The following is a 23,856-nucleotide window of genomic DNA, read 5'->3' as shown; positions in this document are numbered from 1 at the left end:
CTCTCCTCTGTCTGCAGAATAACAAAGTATTATCTGTTATAACCACCTTTTTATCATCTCCATAGCTCTTCTCCAGATAAAAACATTTATTTACCACACCCAAAACTTGCCTAGCTGAAAAAAAATGCATGTCCCTTAAGTGTCTTATGTTTTGAGTTGACCCTTCTACCCTCCATTTCTTGATCCCTCCCTAAGACATTGTTCTCATAACCATACTCTCATTCCCATTTAACCATGTGCTTCTATATAATTGTGCTCCTCTAGGAGTCTGGGCTACTTTGCTTGAAGAATAGTCGAAATTTCCTGATTAAAACAAAACTTAACCATTATTAAATTTGTCAGGTGTGTTGTTTTCTCAGTTAGCTGTGGTGCACTGTCTCTAATGTTCAGATTTGTTGCTGGATTTTCATCGCTTCTCTTTATTCCCACAGAGCAAAGTGCTTTTGCTAGTGCTTCTTTCCTTTGGTCCTGTAGAATCCCTAGTTCTTGGCTGATATCTCTATGTCTTGTTTTCTAAATGTGTGCCTTACTTGTTCCTATCACATTGTTCTGCTTTGGTGCCCTTGTGCACCTTTGTTCCAAACTGGTTTAGGGTCTCAAACAAGAATCCTACATTCTCCTAACATAGAAGTATTCCCTTAGGTACACTCTTGGTTGGATCCCAATTCTGAGTCTGCTACATACCTTGTTCTTAAATCCTAATGAATATTAATCCAGTTTTATTTGCTTACCATGTATCCATAACTTACTTTACCCTCAGATCTCAGAAATAAGAATTCTATTTAGAATTATATTGTGGTTATTTTCTAATCTGTATATTACTATAATTGTAGAAACATTTTGTAAATACTCAAATATTGTGATATCCGTATGTGTTTATTGGCATGAATGATTTAAAAAATGAAAAATTGCTAATTGTAACACAATACTGTAAGTGACATATAACTATATTTCTCTTGATTTTGAATTACATGCAATAGTTGTTTTTCAAAAGTACTATGAATACAGTGGAACACAGTTTGGCAGTAAAGAGGAATGACATATTGTAATATGCTACAACATGGATGAACTAAAAAACATTATGCTATGTGAAAGTCACAAAGGACCACATATTGTTCAATTCATTTTTTGAAAATCTGTAGACAAGGCAAATTAATAGAGATAGGAAGTACAAGAGTGGTTGCCTAGGGCTGTGGGTGGAATGAGGAGTGACTGCTAATATGAGTTTTCTTTTTGGGGTGATTAAAATGCTCTAAAATTTATCATGGTGATACTTGCATAACTCTGTAAATACACTTAAAACGATTGAATTATACATCTTAAATGATAAATTTTATGCTATGTTGATTATATCTCAATAAATCTTTTTTTTAAAGAATTATTTGAAAGAGAGAAAAAACGTACCAGGGTGGGAGGGGCAGATGGAGAGAGAGAGAGAATCTTTAAGCAGACTCCCTGCTGAGCATGGAGCTGGACTCAGGGCTCTGTCCTAGGAGCCCGAGATCACAACCTGAGCTGAAACCAAGAGTTGGGACACTTAACCGACTGCATCACCCAGGTGGCCCTCAATAAATCTTTTTTTTTTAAGTGCCATTATGTGTGGGAGGGAAAACTGGAGAAGGAAAAAGTCTCACTTGAAATTTGACAGAAACTTTTGATAGCATTCCTAGAAAGAAAATGTAAGAAGAGAGGAAAAAAGAAAAAGACTAAAGAAAAATCAGCCTTAAAAAGTCCATTAAAAAATTCATGGGAAATTTAGGCAATATGCTGGTATTTTAGGGCACATTTACTAGGAAACATCAAAACATATGTTCTATGTGATTAGTAACATTTGTAACTAGCAGCTAAATGTTATAGAAAATGCATTTATAACACATGGGCACATATCTGTGCATAGAGATACTTATTTACATATGTATAAACACACACATAGTGAGTCTAAGAAACAAATGAGCAGAGGAAAAAAAAAAAAAGAGGCAAACCAAGAAACAAACTCTTAACTATAGAGAAGAAACTGATGTTTACCACAGGGAGGTGGGTAGGGGATGGGTTAAATAGATGATGGGGATTAAGGTGTGCTCTTGTTGTGATGAGCAGCAGCCCTTATATGGAAGTGTTCAATCATTATATTGTACACCTGAAACTAATACCACACTGTATGTTAACTAACTGGAATTAAAAAAAAATACTAAAAACAAAAGATATGAAAAAAATATCTTTGGTGTCTTTGAAATTAGTTTAGGAGCTTCCTTCTGTCTTTTACACAGAATGCCTCCACATTCATTTCTTATTCTGTCTATAGAAACCTGCTCTTAGGAAAGTAAGTCAATAGCTCCTTCTGCCTATTCTTAGGTTTTATGCTTTCCAGGTGCTCACTGACAATTATTTCATGCTTCTCTGGGTTGACAATTCCAAGGCACAGGAAGCATTCTGAGTTACAGTCTCCCACTCTTCCTCTGCTTTGTTTTTCCAGATCCACCTCTATTCCCTGTTACTAATGGATGGAATTGCATACCACCTCCCCTCTTTAATCCACTTTCTTCTCCCTCCCATTTACATACCTTCTGTTCCTGTGATTCTAAAATTGTGCTCATCACAGAGACTGAGGACAGACATGTATCAGATGAACATTACTCTGCATAAAATGAATTCCTGGGGAAAAGAAGCCCAAAACAATGATTCTCACAGAGACCAGTGTTTTGCTCTAGTCAGATAGAGCAAAGAAGTATTGTCAGTGTAGGCTAGTGTATGAATGTTTTCATCATCCCTAACCCTCCTTGTTATTTCAACTGATACAAAAACACATCTGGCATTGAAGATGCTCATATCCTCCCCTCTTTTTCAGAGTGCAGACATACAGCATCCACAGGCCACACTGAGCATGCCTAGATTCCAACTGCTATCAGATCAGCTTCTGGAACCAGGTGTTTGGGGACTGTTTGGGGACTCCTTCATCTCTTCCCATTCATTTTCTCTTGCTCCCTTTTTTGTTTTTCCTATTTGCCTATTCTCTTCCTGCTAATTCTATTTTACACACTCATTTTCTCAGTTATTCTTTTTTTTTTTTAAAGGTTTTATTTATTTATTTGACAGAGAGACACAGCAAGAGAGGGAACACAAGCAGGGGGAGTGGGAGAGGGAGAAGCAGGCTTCCCTTGGAGTAGGGAGCCCGACGCAGGGCTCGATCCCAGGACCCTGGGATCCTGACTTGAGCTGAAGGCAGACACTTAACGACTGAGCCACCCAGACACCCCTCAGTTATTCTTTTTACATTTACCTTACCTTCTTTTATTTCTTTATTTTTCTTGTGTTTTCTCTACATTGACCTTTCACTTTTCCTTCCTCATTGCTTTCTTTCTTGTCATTCTCTTTCTTTCTCTCATTTGCCCAGATTCTTTGAGTCTTAATTCACTTTCACTCTGTTTTGTGCTTGTATTCTACTTCATTATATTCAATGCCTGTCTTTCCACTAATTCTGAGACAAGAGATTATTTTTCTCCAGGGTAAAGGGAGCATGGTACGTGTTTCCTAAGTCTTCCATTCCAATAGATTTTTCTATAGATAAGAAAGCTTGACTTGCTCTTCACTGCTACGACTTTGTTCCTGAACATTATCCTTTTTGAAATTTACTTAGTCTCACCCACTCATTAATTACTTCACATTCTCTCAAATATTTTGTCTAACTCATTCTGACAAAAATAAATTGATTTATTTTTGTTCTCTAAAGTAGATATCCTTAGAACCACCCCTGCCAACATGATTCCATTTAATGAATGTTTGAAAATGATAGGGTGGTTCCTGGGGCATCTGGGTGGCTCAGTTGGTTGAGTGGCAGGTTCTTGATTTCAGCTCAGGTCATGATCTCAGGGACATGGGATTGAGCCCTGAGTAGGGCTCCGGGCTCAGCGGCGAGTCTGCTTGAGATTCTCTCCCTCTTCCTCTGCCCCTCCCCTGGGTGAGTGTTCTCTCACTCTAAAATAAATAAATAAATAAATAAATAAATAAATAAATAAATCTTTTCAAAAAATAAAAGAAAATGACAGTGTGTTTTCTGACTCTGTCTTCATACCCTTTTAATTTTTTAAAATTTTATTTATTTGTCAGAGAGCACAAGCAGGGGGGAGTAGCAGGAAAAGGGAGAAGCAAGGAGCCCGATGTGGGACTCGATCCCAGGACCCTGGGATCATGACCTGAGCCAAAGGCAGTCGGCTTAACCGACTGAGCCACCCAGCATCCCTTCATACCCTTTTTTAAATTATTAAAATACACTCTTACCCATTTCTACGAGTTTTGAAAAATGTGGATCAAGCTGAAGAACATCAAAAATATTTAATTGATACTAAACTTGGGGATTATATAAAAGTTTATTCAGTTGCACAAATCTTCACCCAGACAACTACTTATCAATTCAATGGGATAGCTAAATTGGATGATGGAAACCTCTATCATCCTTTAATATTTTGTGGTTTTAGACAGTATCATAAATGTCACAGGAAGAACTCTGCTTTGGGAATTATTCTATCTTATTTAAGTTACTATTTCTGCAATTTGGTAAGCATATAACCTTAGCCAATCATTTAGTCTTTTTTTTTTTTTTAAAGATTTTTTATTTATTTATTTGAGAGAGAGAGAATGAGAGAGAGCACATGAGAGGGGGGAGGGTCAGAGGGAGAAGCAGACTCCCTGCCGAGCAGGGAGCCCGATGTGGGACTCGATCCAGGGACTCCAGGGTCATGACCTGAGCCGAAGGCAGTCGCTTTAACCAACTGAGCCACCCAGGCGCCCATCATTTAGTCTTTTAAAGTCTGAATTTTTTTAATCTATAAGGGAGAAATAATATTTCTACTCTTTCTACTGCATAGGGTTGACATGAGAATCAAATGAGAGGGTTAGTAGCCACATCACATCTACACAAACTGAACTAAGAAAGCACTCAGTGATTAGACAAATTCTAGTAAAAAATGCTAGGTGGACCCTGTGTCAGTAGATTTTTTTGTCATTGTGCTGGAGTTAATCCCAGAGATAGTGACTGCTTAAATCTGAGTCATTTCAAGGTAAAAACTTCTGTTGTTTCAAGGAAGAGTGTAAATTGTTTATTTGTATTGTTTTTTAAGCATAATGAATATAGTAAGCCTGAGGAGGTTATTTTAGATCTTTTTATATAATTCAGCTAGGATTTGTGAATCAAGTCTTTCTTGTTTTAATATCCCTAACTCTGAGCCTTATATTTGTATATGTTAGGACCATATGCAAGAGAAGAAACTCAGGTCAGCTGAGTGTGGTAGCCAAGAGATTTATAAGCTTGTGAAATCAGTGAAGTTTGTCTCTGGACTTAGCCTACCCCTTGTAACTTGTGATTCCCAATTTTCTTCTCCCCCTTATCTCTGATTTACAATAGGAAAAACCTAGTCATTTGTGTGATACTCAAATGTAAATCCAAGTGGTGAATCTCCCAAGGCTATTGGCATTTTCAATTCTTTATAATAGTGCAATTAAAGATTTTTAACCCCTTTAATATAATACTAAGCATCAGGAGGACATGCAGGAGGTATATGTGAGGGACAAGGTAGAAAATGCTATATGTCTGAATTTAGAACTTACCTTTTTACTGTTTCTGCAGGATTATTCCATTCTTGTGCATTTTAAGGCAGCAAGTGTCTCAGACAAATGGTATGACTTTCTTTCTATTCTTCCTCTCAATTTCTTTTAAATACGAAGAATGACCAAAAATTTCACCTCATTAGGGCTCCAGTGCTATTCTCAAACAAGGGGCTATCCTCTTCCTTCTGATGAAAAGGAGATTACCTGATCATTTCTGAAATTTGCATCAAATATATGTCCTCATGGTGGGATTTTGTAAATTTTGAAATCTGTCTAATTTGTGATGCAATAGGGAATATGCTTTGGGGTTTTACAGTTACCTTAAGAAGCATGCAGAGTGCTTCCAATGGGAATTATTAGAATGTCAAGTAGAATTTGAAGAAGAAAAAGACAAGAATATTTTAAGGATTAAAAATATGCAAATCATGTGCCAGCTAAGACCCTAGTGGATTGTGTCAGCATTTTAAATTTGACGTTTTGGGGTGCCTGGGTGGCTCAACCATTAAGTGTCTACCTTTGGCTCAGGTCATGATCCCAGGGTCCTGGGATGGAGCCCCACGTCGGGCTCCTTGCTCAACGGGAGGCCTGCTTCTCCCTCTCCCACTTGTCCTGTTTGTGTTCCCTCTCTTGCTGTGTCTCTCTCTGTCAAATAAATAAATAAAATCTTTGGGAAAAAAATTGACATTTTAATAGTGACAGTGATAATGGAATGGCACATGTGTTTATTAAGCATAATGAAAGTAGCAAGCCTGGGGAGGTTATTTTAGATCTTTTTATAAAATCATGTAAGTGATGAGAAGGCAATAGTGTTTAATAAGAGGTTAGTAGTGACACTAAGTTAATGGTAAGTATGTTAGTATCTGCATATTTTGGGTGCAAAAAAGTTAGGTAGAGAGAGAGTATATTATGCTCCAAAAAGATTTTTCAGGACTAATTCCACTTAAATAAGAGAACTTGATGGTGTCTTATACACTAGTTTTTTTTTAAATTTATTTAATTATTTTATTTATTTGAGAGAGAGAGTGAATGAGAGAGAGCAGGAGCAGGGGGAGGGGCAGAAGGAGAGGGAGAAGCAGACTCCCTACAGAGCAGGGAACTCCACACTGGGCTCCATCATAGGGCTCCATCGCGGGGCTCCAGGATCATGAACTGAGCTGAAGGCAGATGCTTAACTGACTGAGCCACCCAGACACCCTCATACACTAGTTCTTCTAGGAATATGCCCTCCCAAAGAAGAATTACTCTATTGTGATCTTGGTATTTATAGTAATTCACTTTTTTGAATATGTAGTTCCTATGTTCTGCCATAGCAAATGAAGGTCTTTGTCTTTTTCAACTAAAGAATATTACCTAAAGAAAAAATATTTAATCATACAAAAATCCGTTTATTTTAGTTTCTTTGTTATACATTAAAAGGGAAGATGCAATAAATCTGAGTCATATTAAAATTAGCAACAAACTTAACTTTTATAAAATAAATACAATATACAGTCAAGTATACTTCCATTCAAATTTATGTCCAGTTCAGCCAGAGGTGCAGTGGGAGATGCTGAAAAGTGGAGAAAAGAGATAAAGAGATGGAGATAATATTGTTTGCAGTTTTTTCCTATTAAATTTGTGCTGCAAATAAGTAATTTTGCTTCTTGAAAGGTTAGAAAGCTAGAAATATAAGATAATTGGAAAGAGAAGAGCAGAAGGAAAGAAATGACAAGACATATATGAAAAAAAAAAACAGGGAGAAAGATGAAGGGACAGAGGAACCATGCCTACAGAGAAGCTATACCACAAAACCACATGAGCAGATACCAAAACGGGGGGGGGGGGGGGGGGAGTAGAGAACTAGAGGTTGGAGGAAGGAGAGAAACACAAAGTCTTTTGTTTTTGTTGTTGTTGTTGTTGTTGTTGTTGTTGTTGTTGTGGTTTCATCTAATTACAGACTTCCCAGGATCTCACTTCTCAGAATTTACCACAATGCTTTAGAAGAAATTAAAAGTAATATGGCTGAGTGAAATAAGTCAATCAGAGAAAGACATGTATCATATGATCTCACTGATATGAGGAATTCTTAATCGCAGGAAACAAACTGAGGGTTGCTGGAGTGGTGGGGGTTGGGAGGGATGGGGTGGCTGGGTGATAGACATTGGGGAGGGTATGTGCTATGGTGAGCGCTGTGAATTGTGTAAGACTGTTGAATCACAGACCTGTACCTCTGAAACAAATAATACATTATATGTTAAAAAAAAAAAAAAGAATATAGCAGGAAGGGAAAAATGAAGGGGGGGAATCGGAGGGGGAGACGAACTATGAGAGACTATGGACTCTGAAAAACAAATTGAGGGTTCTAGAGGGGAGGGGGAGATGGGTTAGCCTGGTGATGGGTATTGAGGAGGGCACGTTCTGCATGGAGCACTGGGTGTTATATGCAAACAATGAATCATGGAACACTACCTCAAAAACTAATGATGTAATGTATGATGATTAACATAACATAATAAGAATAAAAAAAAGTAATATGGCAATCTTAACTAATCTACAGTAGGCCTCTCCTCTCAGCTGAGAAAGCTTTTTCATCTTTGGCAATTTTTTAGTATCAAAAGAAAGATGTGTGTGTGTGTGTGTGTGTGTGTGTGTGTCCCCATCCATGTATGTGTTTTAAGAGGTGTATCTCATGATGACCCGAAGTAGTTTACTACACAAGGCATCCAGGAGTGATAAAAATACAAGACTGGAATTCAGAAGATAAGACTGTAGTCCTGGCTCCACCCATGATGGCTGTTCTTGGGAAACTGTCACAGATTCCTCAGATATTTCCCAATCAGAAACTGTGGAAAGGCATTTCTTTTTTTCACAAAATGTTTTGAGTGTCTGTCATATGGAAGGCTTATTGTATGGGCGGGTCCACATTTCAGCAGTGGTTCTGGTACCCAAGGGCCTTGGTGTCAGGCATTTAACATGCCAGTGGAGGGAGTCAGTCAAAGAGCAAAGAAGATAGGTTTAAAAAATGTGTGGAATATAAAAAATAGCACAGAGGATGATAGGGGAAGGGAGGGAAGACTGAATGGGAAGAAATCAGAAAGGGAGACAAACCATGAGAGACTCTGGACTCTGGGAAACAAACTGAGGGTTACAGAAGGGAGGGGGGTGGGGGGATGGGGTAGCTGGGTGATGGGCATTAAGGAAGGCACGTGATGTGATGAGCACTTGGTGTTATACGCAACTAATGAATCATTGAACACTACATCAAAAACTAATGATGTTCTATATGTTGGCTAATTGAATTTAAATTTTAAAAATGTCAAAAATGAAAGAAAAAGAGAGTGATATGTTGGAGAACGAATGCAGACAAGTAGGGTGTTCTTTTAGTTAGGTGTTAGAAAAGTCTTTTTTGAGGAGGTGACATTTAAGCTGAATAACTAGCTAAATCTAGCTCTGAGGAGGTCTGAGAGAAGGGCATAACAGGCAATGGAAAGAGCAAGAACAAAGACCATGAAGGCGAAAAAGCTGGTGCATTGAGGAACAAAAAGGAGATCATAGTGGCGACTAAGTGGTGGGCAAATGGGAGAAAAGTGTAAGGTCATGTCTGAGAGGTAGGCAGCAGTTGCACAGGATGTGGCATTTAATCATTATTCTATCTGTGTAATTACAATAGGGTGTTTGTAATCTCAAGGCCACTCTGGCTACTGTGGAAAACAAATTTGAAGGAGGCAAGTGTAAAAGCAAGGAGAACGGTTTGAAGATTTTGCAGTACTATACACAGGAGAGTTTGGGGACTTAGCCTGGGGGAAGATGGAAGAAGGAAGTAGGTAGCAGAAAGAATAAAGAGAACTCGACTTATATTTTTAAGGTAGGGTCATTTGGACTTGGCAATAGACATGATATCTGACAAGAGGAATCAGGAATAACTGAAGGATTTAGGTGGATTAACCATGAATAGCATTGCAATTTAACAACATGGAAATGACTCAGACAAGATGAGTTTGGTAATAGGAAGAAACATGCTGTTTTAACATACATTAATTTTTTGCATAGGAAATATGTTTGCATAGTTACACGTTTTTAAAATAAAAAAATATGTTCAGTGAGAAATCTTCCCATCACGGTCCCCCATCCATAACCCATGCTACAAGTGAGGAAATGATCGGTTTCTTGTGTAAATTGTCAAAATTGTGACTGTGTAAGTAATATTTATGTACATTCTTTTTTTTTCTTTTTTGAACATATATTTGAAACATATCACACAATATCTTATACCTTACTTTTCACTTAAAATGTATTTTGGGGAATTTTTCTTGTTAATGCTTAAAGAGTTTCCAAACTCTTTATATGGCTGACTATTATTATTCAGTTCATTAATATATAACTTTAATTTTTCCCCTAAAGAGGAAAATATAAGGTATTTATAAATTTTTTGGCTATCCCAATGTGTTCTGTAATAATTAAACCTAAATGTGTCATTTTTTGAATACATAGAAGAAAAATTCTCAAAAATATAAGTAGAGGGTCAATATTAGTGTGTGCACGCATGTACATGCTGTTTTTTTTCTGTAGTTTACTGAGTTGTAATTTATGTACAATAAAATGAACAGACCTTCAGTATACAGTTAGATGAATTTTTGAGCATGTATGTACCTTCTCACCATTACAAAGAATAAGATATAGAGTCTTTCCAACACATCAGGAAATTCCCTTGAAATCCTTTTCAGCCGATGACATCCCCGGAAATAACCACTATTCTTATTTTTATCAACATCGGTTAGTTTTATATGTCTTTGAAAATAATATAAATGGAACCATAGAATATGTATCATTTTGTGTCTGGCTTTTTAAATTCAATATATTTCTTTTGAGACTGATCCCTGTTTATTGCTGATAAAGATTTCATTTTCTAAATATATAACAACTGAAGAAGTCTTTTTTCCCTGAATTTGGGAGAAACATAAATAAAGCTAACAAGAGCATTCTTGGGTAAATCTTTCTTGGACATTTGCTCTCATTTCTCTTGTGTGTATACTTATGAGTCGGGTTGCTGGAACATAGGGTCAGGATATTTTTAATGCTTGAGAAAAGACCCTGCTTTCTATAGTGGCTATAACATTTTACACCCCTGGTGTCAATATATGAGAGAAACAGCTGTGGGTTTTTTTTTTATCTTCGCAACAATTTGTATTTTTAGTCTTCTAAATTTAGCAGTTCAAGTTAGCATGTAGTGGCATCTCCTTGTAGTTTTGATCTACAAATCTTTGATGAGGAATGATAGTGAGCAACTTGTCAAAGTCTGCTACTTGGATGTCATCTTCTTTGTAGTGTCCTTTCAAGCCTTTTGCCAAGAGGACTCTATTTTGCACTCTCTGTCCTTTTTAGTCCAATTTGGCTTTTGCTTTGCCAGAATATTTGTCTTAAAAGCCTCGTGCATATCTTAGGAATCGTTTTTGTGTATACTTCATGCTCCAAAAGCCACATCCATAATTCTTTCTGAGACAAATGTTTTTCTACTTTAAGTGTTCTTAGCTACTGTGGACAAAACCTGTAAGATTCTTGGAGATACTATTTTCCGGCTAAGATTCTACTAGGCACTGTCTCTAGTGTTTCTGAAGCTTATCAAAGGGACTCAGAGCCACATCACTGATTTATTCTTTATTCTGAAGTTATCTCTTTCATGAAGTTTTTTTTCTGTTTGTTTTTGCCAGTTGGAGAGACTGTCCTGGGCCTTCTATATTTTCTCTAAAATCTTTTGAAAACTGATAAAAGTATTTCTTCTTAGGATCTCTCTGTTCCTGTACTTTATCACACACAGGATTAAAATAATCATCTAGTGCTGTCAACATCCTGTCTACAATATTCTCGAGCCATATCTTTAAGGAAATTTATACATTTTCCATATTCTATATTTATTCTGAAGACACTTCACCAAACAAGTCTCTGTGATATGTGAGGCACTTCTCTTTTCCATCCTCCAGTGTTTCTGGAGCAATGCATGAGTGACCAACTAGATTGCTACCCACTGGAAACTGTACAGGTTACACCTCTCCAAATCCTAATAATGAAAAACCCCTTCCTCTAGGATGGTTTTTTTCTTCTTTACCTTTTTTCATGTATTCAACTTTAATAAAATGAGTTATTTTAGTTTGAAATAAAAAAAAACCAGTATCTCAATTTTGAAAAATAAACGATCTCCATTTTTACAAGATGTAATAGCAAACAGTCTATCTTTTATATTCAGATTAGCAAAGAAGGGATGACTAGGTAGCAATGAGATTTTAATATTTTAGGCAAGTCATAGAGGTCTTGTTAGTGTAACACAACCTGTGACTTACAGTCTTTTTTTCTTTAATCATAAATTGCTGATACTGAAAGCAGAAGAAATCAATAGCTTGGAAAAAAGAGAAAGAGAGAGGGAGAGAAGAAATCCAAGGGGTGCCTGGGTGGCTCAGTCGTTAAGCATCTGCCTTCGGCTCAGGTCATGGTCCCAGGGTCCTGGGATCAAGCCCTGCATCGGGCTCCTTGCTCAGCAGGGAGCCTGCTTCTCCCTCTCCCACTCCCCCTGCTTGTGTTCTCTCTCTCTCTCTCTGTCAAATAAATAAAATCTTTAAAAAAAAAAAAAAAGAAATCCAAAAAGATTTAAAGAGGTGACACAGGAGTCAGGTGAGTTGTGTGGTAAGTTTGGTGTTTCACTGGCAGGTTTAGTGGCTGAGTTGGAGGCAGCAGTACCAGTTACAGGAATAGCTGTGAGGTTGTTCTCTGATACCTATTTCCCCTAGACTACCCTGCTTATCAATACTTCTACTCCAGCCATGTCTCCATGATTCAAGCTTGCTTTCTACTTTCTACCATTGCAGAAGTTTTCTTCTCTTTCATCTATTTTAGGTCCTAAATCCATGTTATTTTGAACTTAATACTTCATAGCTCTACAATTATGTTTGTTCTTGTCCACGATGAAAAATTTTTAAAAAATATCCCTGTGTAATAGCAGTGCACTGCCTTTGAAGATCACATCAGATAGTGGTCTCTTTCTAGTAACATTAACCCAAGTTATATGAAATATAGGGTGACAAAGTAAGTAGAAGTCGAGCTTGCTTTGATACAGAGATTTGATGTTAAGGTAACAGGACAAAAATAGATACCACCATTTTATTATTTATGTATGTATATATATATATATTTTTCTTCTTTCTCCCTCTCACTCTTCTTTCTTTCCTTTTTATTAGATGGATGTTTGATCCTATGGAGAAGTCAATTGTTTTATTATTTCTAGGCAAAGAGGAGTCAATTCAAAATTCAGAAGTCATAACTCAAAATTAGCCTTCAAGTTCTTAAAACAAAAGCCACATTACTATTAAGGAAAGGAACAGATCATCATAGGAGATAATTCAATATAAAAGGAAGAACCCTTTGCATTCCACATTGCACCTTGAGAGGCAAACTAACTTCTCAATTAAAAATTAGAATGTTTTTAGATGAGTAGAACTTCTGAGATTCTTGTTTTTAGTCATCCATTTTTATTTACAATGAAATTGTGACAAGAATCTATTTTCCTCAAAATTTTGACACATTACCTTCTCAAATAAGAAGACTAAAGCTCTATCTAGTCATGTGAAATGATCTATAACTTTGATGACTGTGTTTTTCAGTTTGAACTGAGAAGTTGATATATACACTTATAAAAAAATGTGAACTAAAAGTCAAATGTTCTAAATTACATTTTAATTGGTAAAACATAATTGCATATTCAGGTGTTACTGCTAGGGGAAAAAGAGGTAATAAATAATGTATTAATAAATCAGATTATTTTGCTGGAAGGAACATACAAATTGGAAGATACTATTATAGTGTACTGCCAGTTTAATTTTAACACATGAGGTAAAATTAGAAATAAGTAAAGCTACAAAAATTCAAAAGACAAACCAATTTGAAATTAAAAAAGCAAACAAAAAGCAAGGTATCTATTAAACCCAGCCAACCTAGAATTCCTTTCCCCCGGGCCTACTTTTACCTTGGAGTATGTAATTAGAAATTGGCTATAAGAACTTACAGCTAGCTAGATACCCCTCAAGGGAGAGGAAAGAAAAAAAAGAGATTTCTGATAAAGAAACAAAGCAAGATATTGTTCTAAAATAATTAATATTATTTCCACGATGTATCAAAACATTTTCTTTTATTGCCAGTACTGTTGAAATGATACCATCCCAAATCCTACTTTAAATCACTTTTTTTATTGCTTTTGTTGTTCTTTTTTTTTTACTAACCTGTTTTCAATTTCCTTTATGATGAGAAATATCTTACAGATATTAAGATGAACTAATCTTAATGTATAGATTGAAATTTTTTCCTATACATGCATCTATGAAACTACTACACTTACAACTTACAAAACATTTATCACACAAAAATTTCCCTTGGGCCCGTTCTCAGTAAATATTCACCATTAGGGCTAATGACTATTTTCATTTCTATCACAAACTATCAGTTTTGTCTATTTTTAAATTTCATTTAAATAAAATGTCACAATATATATTCTTTTGAGTGTCTTCTAATAAAATATTTTAGAGATGGATCTCTGTATGTTGTTGCATGTACTAGTTTAAAAAATGTTTTTAAATTTTATTACTGAGTAGTATTCCACTGTGAATGTACTCTAATCCTGTCTGTGTGTCTTCTCAGATGACCTAAACTAACATAAGTGGTACTGGGGAGTGATCTGAGAAAACAGGTGATAAATGGGGTTGTGGTTGGTTTACTCACTACCTGGTGTGGGACTAGGACTCCATTAGAAGTGGTAGATGGGACACAGACAAGTCCTGCCATAATATAAATGCCTGATTGCTTAAGACTTCGGTGATGGTGGGGTGCCTGGCTGGCTCAGTCAGTGGAGCATGTGACTTTTGATCTTAGGGTCATGAGTTCAAGCCCCACATTAGGAGTGGAACCTGCTTAAAAACAAAAAACCAAAACCCTAAAGATTTCAGTGGTGGTGACCTGGGGAAACATCTTGGGGGAAAGGAATGCTATTGTAAGTGAATGGTCCAGTTATTTGAAAGATAAGGGGAGAAAAATTCTTATAAATGGAGTTGTTTGCTTATTGCTAAGTTGTACTGATGCCTTGGAATAAGAAACAGAAGACTATAACAAGCAGTTATAGGCTAAGTGTAGAAACCTAAGGAACTCTTTTATAGTTTACAAAGATGTCCTTATCTCCTATAGTAGAAGTACTATAGACAGGAGTAGACTGAAGATCTCACAGAGTTACACAGCTCCAACGAAATATAAACACTCAGGCAAGGCATGTGTGTTATGGTAAGGTCAAGGCACTGGAGGGAAATATCTAGGAATCTAAAATCTGGCAGGATCTCCAGTGAGAGGGTGTCCTAAATTTCCTTAAATGCTTCAGTGGGCCTGGTCTAGCATTCTTCAGGGGTGCAGGAGACATTCAGTTAGTTTTTGATTTTTCTCAAAAGGAATTTTCCCATGAATTGTGGATGAATTGGTGTGTTTGTGGGGGGTAAGGAGGGATTTCCTACTCTGCCACATTGCTGATGTGGCTCCTAGCATTAAGTATTGATGCATGCTGCTATGTGGTTGAATCTTGAAAACATTAGGCTAGGGGCGCCTGGGTGGCTCAGTCGTTAAGCGTCTGCCTTCGGCTCAGGTCATGATCCCAGGGTCCTGGGATCGAGCCCCGCATCGGGCTCCCTGCTCTGTGGGAAGCCTGCTTCTCCCTCTCCCACTCCCGCTGCTTGTGTTCCCTCTCTTGCTGTATCTCTCTCTGTCAAATAAATAAAATCTTTAAAAAAAAAAGAAAACATTAGGCTAAAGGAGAGAAGTCAGTCACAAAAGACCACATCCTTATTCCCCTCCCCCCACACCTAGGTAACCATTAATCTACTTTGTGCCTCTAAAGATTTGCTTATTGTGGACACTTTATACAAATGGACTCATGCAATATGTGGTCTTTTGTGCCTCCTTTCTTTTACACTGACTAATTTTTCAAGAGTCATGCATGTTATAGCATCTGTCAGTACTCGATTCCTTTTTATTGCCAAATATTCCATTGTATAGATATACCACCTTTGGTTTATCCATTCATCAATTGATGAATGCTGGGGTTTTTTAAATTTTTTACTTTTGTGAATAAAGCTGCTGTAACCATTCATGTTCAGTCTTTTGTGTGGGCATGTGTTTTCATTTCTGTTGCATACATATTTGGAGTGAAATTGCTAGGTCACATGGTAACTGTATGTTTAACACTTTGAGGAACTGCTAGAATTTTCTCCAAAATTGTTGCACCATTCTCATTTTCCACCAGCAATGTATGAGGGTTCCAACTGCTCTGTGTTCTTGTCTATCTTTTTTGATTATAGCCATCCTAGTGGATATGAAGTGGTATCTTACTGTGATTTTCATTTGTATAGCCCTAGTGACTAATGATGTTGAGCATCTTTTCATGTGCTTTTTGTGTATTTGTATATCTTCTCTGGAGACTTTTTTACTTAGATCCTTTGCCCATTTTCTAATTATTTGTCTTTCAATTCTGGAATTGTAATAGTTCTGTATATATTCTGGACCCATGTCCCTTATGAGATCTATGACTTATAAATATTTTTCTCCCATTTCATGCATTGTCTTTTCACTTTCTCCTGAATGTCACATTTGCTGAGATGTTTTTGTTTGTCTTATGATTTTTGATTGTGGGAGTTTTTATTTGCAAAACCTTTCTCTGAGAGTTCAGTGTAACTTGTTTTCAAGGAACATTTTTTTTCACTGAGTATTTGTGTTTACTTTTGCCAAATGCCTGAGCCTATACCCTTAAGTAGCAAGTTAAAAGAAAATTCTCACACTGATGTGTGGGAACATACAAAGACTATGATGATAAGCCCAACCTTTGTGAAGGACCCATTTATTTTCATCTATATCCAGAATCAAGTTTGGATAACATTTTTTTTTCTTGCTGTCTGCTTCTGCTAGGCAGGCTTTCTTCTAATAATCTCTCTCTTTCTCTCTTTTTTTTTCTCAGAATCTGTGCACTCAGCATGGCCTCCAGTCAATCTCCATGCCTGCTGGGCACAGAGCCCAAACCACAGTACTCTCCCAAATTTGTAGGATCTCTAGGCAACAGTGTTCTGTAGATGTTCTTAGAGTGGGCACTGGTTCAGTGCTGGTTTACCCTCCTGGAATGGAGCTGAAGCTTCATACTGGACTCAAATGTGATTTTTTTTTTTTTACCTTCTTTTAAAATGTTTAATTGATTTTAATATTTATTTTAGATGATTTTAGCAGTCTTAGATGTTTTGTAACCAGAGGGGTTCAGGTTTTTGAGTGTACTATACTACAGACACAAAAATCTTACATAATATTTTATCAGTTGGAGTATAATCCCATCCACCACTGGTTGTATATTTTCCCTCATAAATGGTTATGATTTATTTAATATAGGGTGTTATATAATGTAAGACTGAAATTTTGATTTTACTGTGTTAGAATTGAATACAGTTTTCAGAGCAAATATTCTGAACTTGCTTTATTTTTCTCTTCCATTTTCCTGAAATTTTTCATGTATTCCATGTTCCTTTTTTCTATATTTTTTTTTCAAGTTTTTATTTAAATTATAGTTAGCTAACAAAAATGGCAAAATTGGTTTCAGGTGTGTAGAATTTAGTGATTCATCACTTACATATAGCACCCAGTGCCTTCCTTAATACCCATCACACATTTAGCCCATATCTCACCCACCTCCCTTCATCAGCCCTCAGTTTGTTTTCTATAGTTAAGAGTCTCTTACGGTTTGCTTCCTTCTCTTTTTTGGCCTTCCCCTATGTTCATCCATTTTGTTTCTTAAATTCCACATATGAGTGAAATCATATGGTATTTGTTCCTTTTCTTTAAGGAACAAATTTTTCTTTTAGTAATTCAATACTAAAATATATGAGCAATATATGCCCTGATGTATTCTAATCTTTTAACAGATAATATCTCACAGTAAAGTGCATGTATTCCTTAGTTGTAGGTCAAATTAAATAATATTCTGCTAGAATATAGTTATTTCATTTTTCTTTCTTCATTCAGTAAATATGTATGAACTGCTGGGGGTGCCAATATATAGCTAAATACTGGAGATACATAGAATTTATAGCCTAAAGACAAAACTGACATTAACCTATAAGTATATAAATAATTATTATAATAATTTATGCAAAGGATGGAAATCACAGCATGCTATAAATGAGTAAAATAAAGAAATCTAAATTGGCCAAGAACATACAGGAAAAGTGTTCTAAAATGTTATATTGTAAAGGGCGCGTGGCTGGGTCTGTCATTAAGCTTCCGACTCTTGATTTTGGCTCAGGTCCTGATCTCAGGGTCATGGGATTGAACCCTGCGTTGGGCTCTGTGCTCATCAGGGAGTCTGCTTGGGATTCTCTCTCTTCCTCTCCCTTAACCCTCACCCGCTCAAATAAATAAATCTTTAAAAATATTTTTTTAAAAAATGTAGTACTTTTTCAGGTTCTATACTGTAGGAGGAAGTTAGCTGGGTATAGAAGTGAAGGAAAGTCATTCCATGTGAAGGGAATAGCCTGGAAAGAGTCCTAAATTAAGATGCCTGATACTTCGGAGAATTTGAAAGAAAGTCAGTGTGATATAACATTATGGAAAAAAAATTACATTAGAGCTAAATTTCAGAGGGAGGATGGATTTTGACAGCCAGTGAAGGATATGAACCTGTGTCTTAATGCCACAAAATAGTTTTAGCTAGGGAAGAAACATTGAGAATTGCATTTTAATCACATCACTCTGGGTGCTTGTAGAGAATGCATTCAATGGAGGAAGGAATTTATACAGTGCTTAAGGAACAGTTAGAAAGCTGTTGCTTAGAGGAAACAAGAAATGTTGGTGTCTGGAATTAGGAGAGAATACTTAAGATTACCATCAATGAGTATGGGATTCCCAATTTAGCATACACTGGTCCCTCCTCAACACTCATAAACAAATCAAATTTCGCTGATAATTAAAATAAGGATTACAAGCTTACCAGAGGCAAATTTAAGTGTAGTTTTATGTAAAGCATTTGGAAAGAAAAAGTTACATGATATAGTACCTAAAATTAAGAAATATAGGGGCGCCTGGGTGGCTCAGTCGTTAAGCGTCTGCCTTCGGCTCAGGTCATGATCCCAGGGTCCTGGGATCGAGCCCTGCATCGGGCTCCCTGCTCTGCGGGAAGCCTGCTTCTCCCTCTCCCGCTCCCCCTGCTTGTGTTCCCTCTCTCACTGTGTCTCTCTCTGTCAAATAAATAAATAAAATCTTTAAAAAAATAAATAAATAAATAAAAATAAAATAAAATTAAGAAATATGCTTCTTCTTTTATTTATTGAGGTTTGAAAGGCAACTGTGCATCCTTATGATATTTCTTGGAGCATTTGGTTTCAAGGCTACTTTTTGTAGTTCTACTGAAATCGTTTTTGTATTGGTTCCTTCCCTCTGGTATCTTAACATTATCTCTGGCGTTATTTATATTCACTCTACTCTCAAATTTAATTAATTCTTATTTTTTGTCTCATTGGATCAAGAGATTAGAATGGTATCTTTCCCATTGTTGTTCATATTATTTCACTCATGATTTGTACTGGTACCTCATTTAAAGATATATAAATTTATGAATGTCATTAACAATTCATATCTATTAAAATTATCCCTATTAGTATTCCATATTTTTAAATATTCTTCACTAATAAATATATATTGAATATCTATGGAAAAGTGCTCAATGATTTCAAATGTCTATTTTGCTGTAGGTTACTCATTATCATTATGTGCTTTAGCAGCAGTAAATGTGAATTGAAATATTTTATGGTTTTCTGCACAGGTTATGGTTCTGCACTGGTCACTCTAACATAAGAAGAGTGAAACCATGTATTATATATAATCTATTCAACTTCTATTAACACAGTATTTGGAAGTTGTGTTAATTATATAGTGCTCAAATCTAGATGTTCTGTGTAGAGATAACATGTTGGAACCGTAATTTTCTCATGGCCCCTTGCATTTTCTGATTTCTCAGGGTGTAAATAATAGAATTCAGTAAGGGTGCGATAACAGTGTAAAATACAGCAAGGACTTTATTGCCTGCAAAACTATTGAATGGCCAGATATAGATAAAGATACAAGGTCCAAAGAACAGAGTGACCACAATGATGTATGCAGACAGTGTGGACAGAGCCTTAGAGGGCCCTCCAGGTGATCCTTGTTGTACAGTGATCAGGATGACAGTGTAGGAGACAAGCAGGAGGATGAAACTGATGAATGAGAGCAGCCCACTGTCAGCAATGCAAAGAATTCCAGGGTATATGTGTCCATGCAAGCAAGCTTAATCACAAGGGGAAGGTCACAAAATATATTGTCTATGACATTGGGGCCACAGAAAGGCAAGTTTACTGTTAGTACCATCTGGCTCATGGTGTGTACAAACCCAGTTGTCCATGAAAATATCACAAACCCACTCAGCAGCCTGTGGCTCACGATTGTCCTGTAGTGCAGGGGTTTGCATATGGCTACATATCCGTCAAAGGCCATTGCTATCAAAAGAGTCGCCTCAGCACCCCCAAGAAGTGCATAAAGAATATCTGGGTCATGCAGCCCCATATGGAGATGGTCTTGTGTTCATTGAGCAAGTCTGCCTCAGCACCCCCGAAGAAGTGCATAAAGAACATCTGGGTCATGCAGCCCCATATGGAGATGGTCTTGTGTTCATTGATCATTTTGGGTGTGGTGACAGTGGAGAGACACATATCCAGAAAAGAGAGGTTTCCAAGGAGGAAGTACATGGGAGAATGAAGAGTGGAACTAAATGTCACTATGACCATAAGGAGAATATTTCCCAACACAGTAGTACTGTAGATCAAGGAGAATGTTACAAAGAAGAAAATCTGAAGTTCCCATTGTCCAGAAAATCCTAGTACAATAAACTCAGTCACTACAGATCCGTTTTTAAGATCCATTTACTTGATTCAGAAAGGCTCCAGAAGTTCTTTTATACAAAGAAAATAAAGAGGTGCCTGGGTGGCTCAGTTGGTTAAACGTCGACTCTTGATTTCAGCTCAAGTCTTGATCTCAGTTCAGGTCTTGATCCCAGGGTTGTGAGTTCAATCCCTGTGTTAGGCTACATTTAAGGGAAAAAAAAGAATGAAAAAAAAATAAAGCCACAATTAGCACGGATGTTTTCCTATTTCTATTTGATGATATGAGAATATATAATTTTAAATATATCAGCATCACCATCTATAATTGAAATTATTCTATGGGTCACATCACTTTGAAACAATGTTCTTATAGTTATGCAGCAATTAAAAAGCATTTGATGGAGTGGAGGTTTTATTTTCTATTGTTTATTCTATCAAATGATACTTTTATCAGTTGGTCTTGACTGTCACTAATTTGTTCATGTAGAAAAATTAGATAAGTATAGTTACATTAGTATTTTTTGCCTTTATTATCACAATTGCTGTCACCTCTTGAGATCATTTTACAACAATATATAAAGAACATAGAATTTGGAAGGTTAGGAAATTGTATTGTCCTGCATCACTGAAGTCATTTATTAAGATTATTCAATGTTTCTAAAGTAAAGAAAATGTACATGCACATACACACACACACACACAATGTAGGGGTTAATTTGTATATGAAAGAAAGTCTTTTAACTCATTAAAAATAATTGGCTTTTTAGTTTCTGTTTTATAGTGTACTGATAATTTCACAAAATATGGACTCATCCTCAGATCTTTATGAACTTATTTTCTCAATTCCAGTATTACTATTGTTCACAGTGAGAAGTGTGTGCATTGTGTGTAAATGTATGTATGTGGTGGTTAAGAAAACAGTGAAATGATTCAACCCTAACATATAGATTTTAGTTTGGTTGTAACGTATTATACTAAAGTGTCTTTACTCGGCTTTTTATTTATTTTTATTTTATTTTATTTTTTTAAAGATTTTATTTATTTATTTGACAGAGAGAGACACAGCGAGAGAGGGAACACAAGCAGGGGGAGTGGGAGAGGGAGAAGCAGGCTTCCCGCAGAGCAGGAAGCCCGATGTGGGGCTCGATCCCAGGACCCTGGGATCATGACCTGAGCCGAAGGCAGACGCTTAACGACTGAGCCACCCAGGCGCCCCTTTACTCGGCTTTTTAGACATTGTTCATTGGATCTAGAGTGATTAAATGATCAATAACTATTAAGTGATGACTATGTGCTAAACTCTGTTCTAAGTGTTTCACATACATTAATGCATTCAATGCTCATAACAATCCCATGAGGGCAGCATTATTATCATCCTCATTTTGCATATAAGGAAACTATAGTATAGAAGTCTTTAATGATTTACAGGAACACAGCTAATAAGGGTCAGCTGATATTCAAGCCCTGTCAGTCTAGTCATGAATTGGGTCCATACTAATATACATGTTACCTCCACAATTAAAGGAATGTATATTTATGGTCAAGTTATCAAGTATTGATTGAATTCATATGTTCCATGTGAATTCCTTAGGAGATATGCTTCAACAGGTATGTTGGAATCCTTCTATGTTACAGTTAATTATACTGTATTTTCTTATACAGAATGAATCATTGCTCCACCTCTAGAGACAATCTAGAGATACATAATTATCAGACAAAAAAAATAGCAATAAACCAAATAAAAATATTTGAGTACATGGTGTATGTGACATATCATAAGAATTTTAAAACGATGGAGACCAATTCCAAGTGACACTTCCAGCTACGGCTTCAGGCTCACTTGTTGTTGTCTTCAAAATGCTTAAAAAATAAATATCATCCTCATGGTCAGTAAACAAAAAGGACAAGGCTTGGGGCATATGTGAGGATTTATAGGAAGAAAACATTAAGAGCTGTGGGTAGGAGGAGTGGTACATTTAGAAAAGGGACTGAATGCAGATAGGAAGGTGCATGGGAATGTCTGTTCTCTTTTCTCCAATGAACTGTAACTTTCTCCTTCTTTTTATTTCTACTCAGGCCCTTGTCAAAATGTCCTACCACCATTTTCCAGCCTTAATTCCCTCCACTGCTTTCCTGTCTAAGTTATTATTAAGAACTGGATAATGCGTACAAATTAGGGAGAATAAAGATGAAAGTGATGTTCTTGTCAGTCAACCTCCAGGAGTAGACAGAGTAGATGTTGAATGATGACAGTGGGTCTGGAAGAGCACACAGAGGACAGCCACTCAGCACACCCTCTTTGAATGGCTGTGTTTCATGATTATTGGGTGAGTGAGCACGAATTTTGCTTTGGAGACCTTTGTGACAGTAATTTTAATAATTAGGTGCACTTTGGAGAAATGCAAGTCTTGATGATTATTAGATGAAATGAATATGCCAGCTACAATTTGGGAACGAATACATTTGATACATGGAATTTCATGCCCTATGAAACAATGACAACAGAAAAACTTGGATATAAAATGAATACAGTTAATGGGGCACCTGGGTAGCTCAGTCGCTAAGCGTCTGCCTTCAGCTCAGGTCATGATTCCATGGTCCTGGGATCGAGCCCCACGTTGGGCTCCCTGCTCGGCGGGAAGCCTGCTTCTCCCTCTCCACTCCACCTGCTTGTGTTCCCTCTCTCGCTGTGTCTGTCTCTGTCAAATAAATAAATAAAATCTTAAAAAAAAATGAATACAGTTAAGTGTAATGCAATTAATATGAATAAAACCTACTTTATAGCTTTATTTTGCCCTTTCATTTTATTTTAGAGAGAAAACTGGCATTCATTTATGTTGATAGCTTTCCCAGCATTTTTTTCTCTCACTCCTCTCTTTCCTTTCCCAAGCAAATTTCTAAAACTATTCCTTTAGTTCCACACTTAATATACCTGTTCTTATATGATGAGTGAATAAAAGCAACATAAAGGAAAGAAATGATATAGTTTAGACAAAAATTCTATTAGTGAAGAAAATTTTCTTCCTCTTCAATAAGCAATTGCGCATTTTATTATACTTTTACTCAATTTATGATGTGCTTTTGAGGAAATTGAAGGAAAAATAATTATATATTAGACTAGGAGGGACTTTGTAGTCATTTATTTCTTACATATTATTTAGCAAATGAAAAGTCTAGGTCCACATAATTAAGTAAATTTCCCATATATTAGATGTAGGACCACCCTAAAGAGATGTGGTATTAGGTGAGAGGGTGTATGTGTAAGATTCTGGCCAGGCACAGAATGAGCACCAAGATGGCAAGCACTGAA

At 36.5% G+C, this 23,856-nt stretch overlaps 1 protein-coding gene across 1 annotated transcript; it reads right to left on the bottom strand.

Annotated features, from left to right (window-relative positions):
- Nucleotides 1-19,573: 19,573 nt before the first annotated feature.
- LOC110585536 (olfactory receptor 4L1-like) lies at nt 19,574-20,585 on the bottom strand. The gene is given in 3 exon segments (XM_021695719.1): nt 19,574-19,917; nt 19,920-20,178; nt 20,265-20,585. Coding segments are annotated over 3 exon segments (924 nt in total).
- Nucleotides 20,586-23,856: the final 3,271 nt, after the last annotated feature.

This window comes from Neomonachus schauinslandi, chromosome 9 (genome assembly GCF_002201575.2).
Source record: "Neomonachus schauinslandi chromosome 9, ASM220157v2, whole genome shotgun sequence".
NCBI classification, from domain to species: Eukaryota; Metazoa; Chordata; class Mammalia; order Carnivora; family Phocidae; genus Neomonachus; species Neomonachus schauinslandi.
The sequence above is the reverse complement of the archived record's forward strand: the minus strand, read 5'-3'. Positions and strand labels throughout refer to the sequence as shown.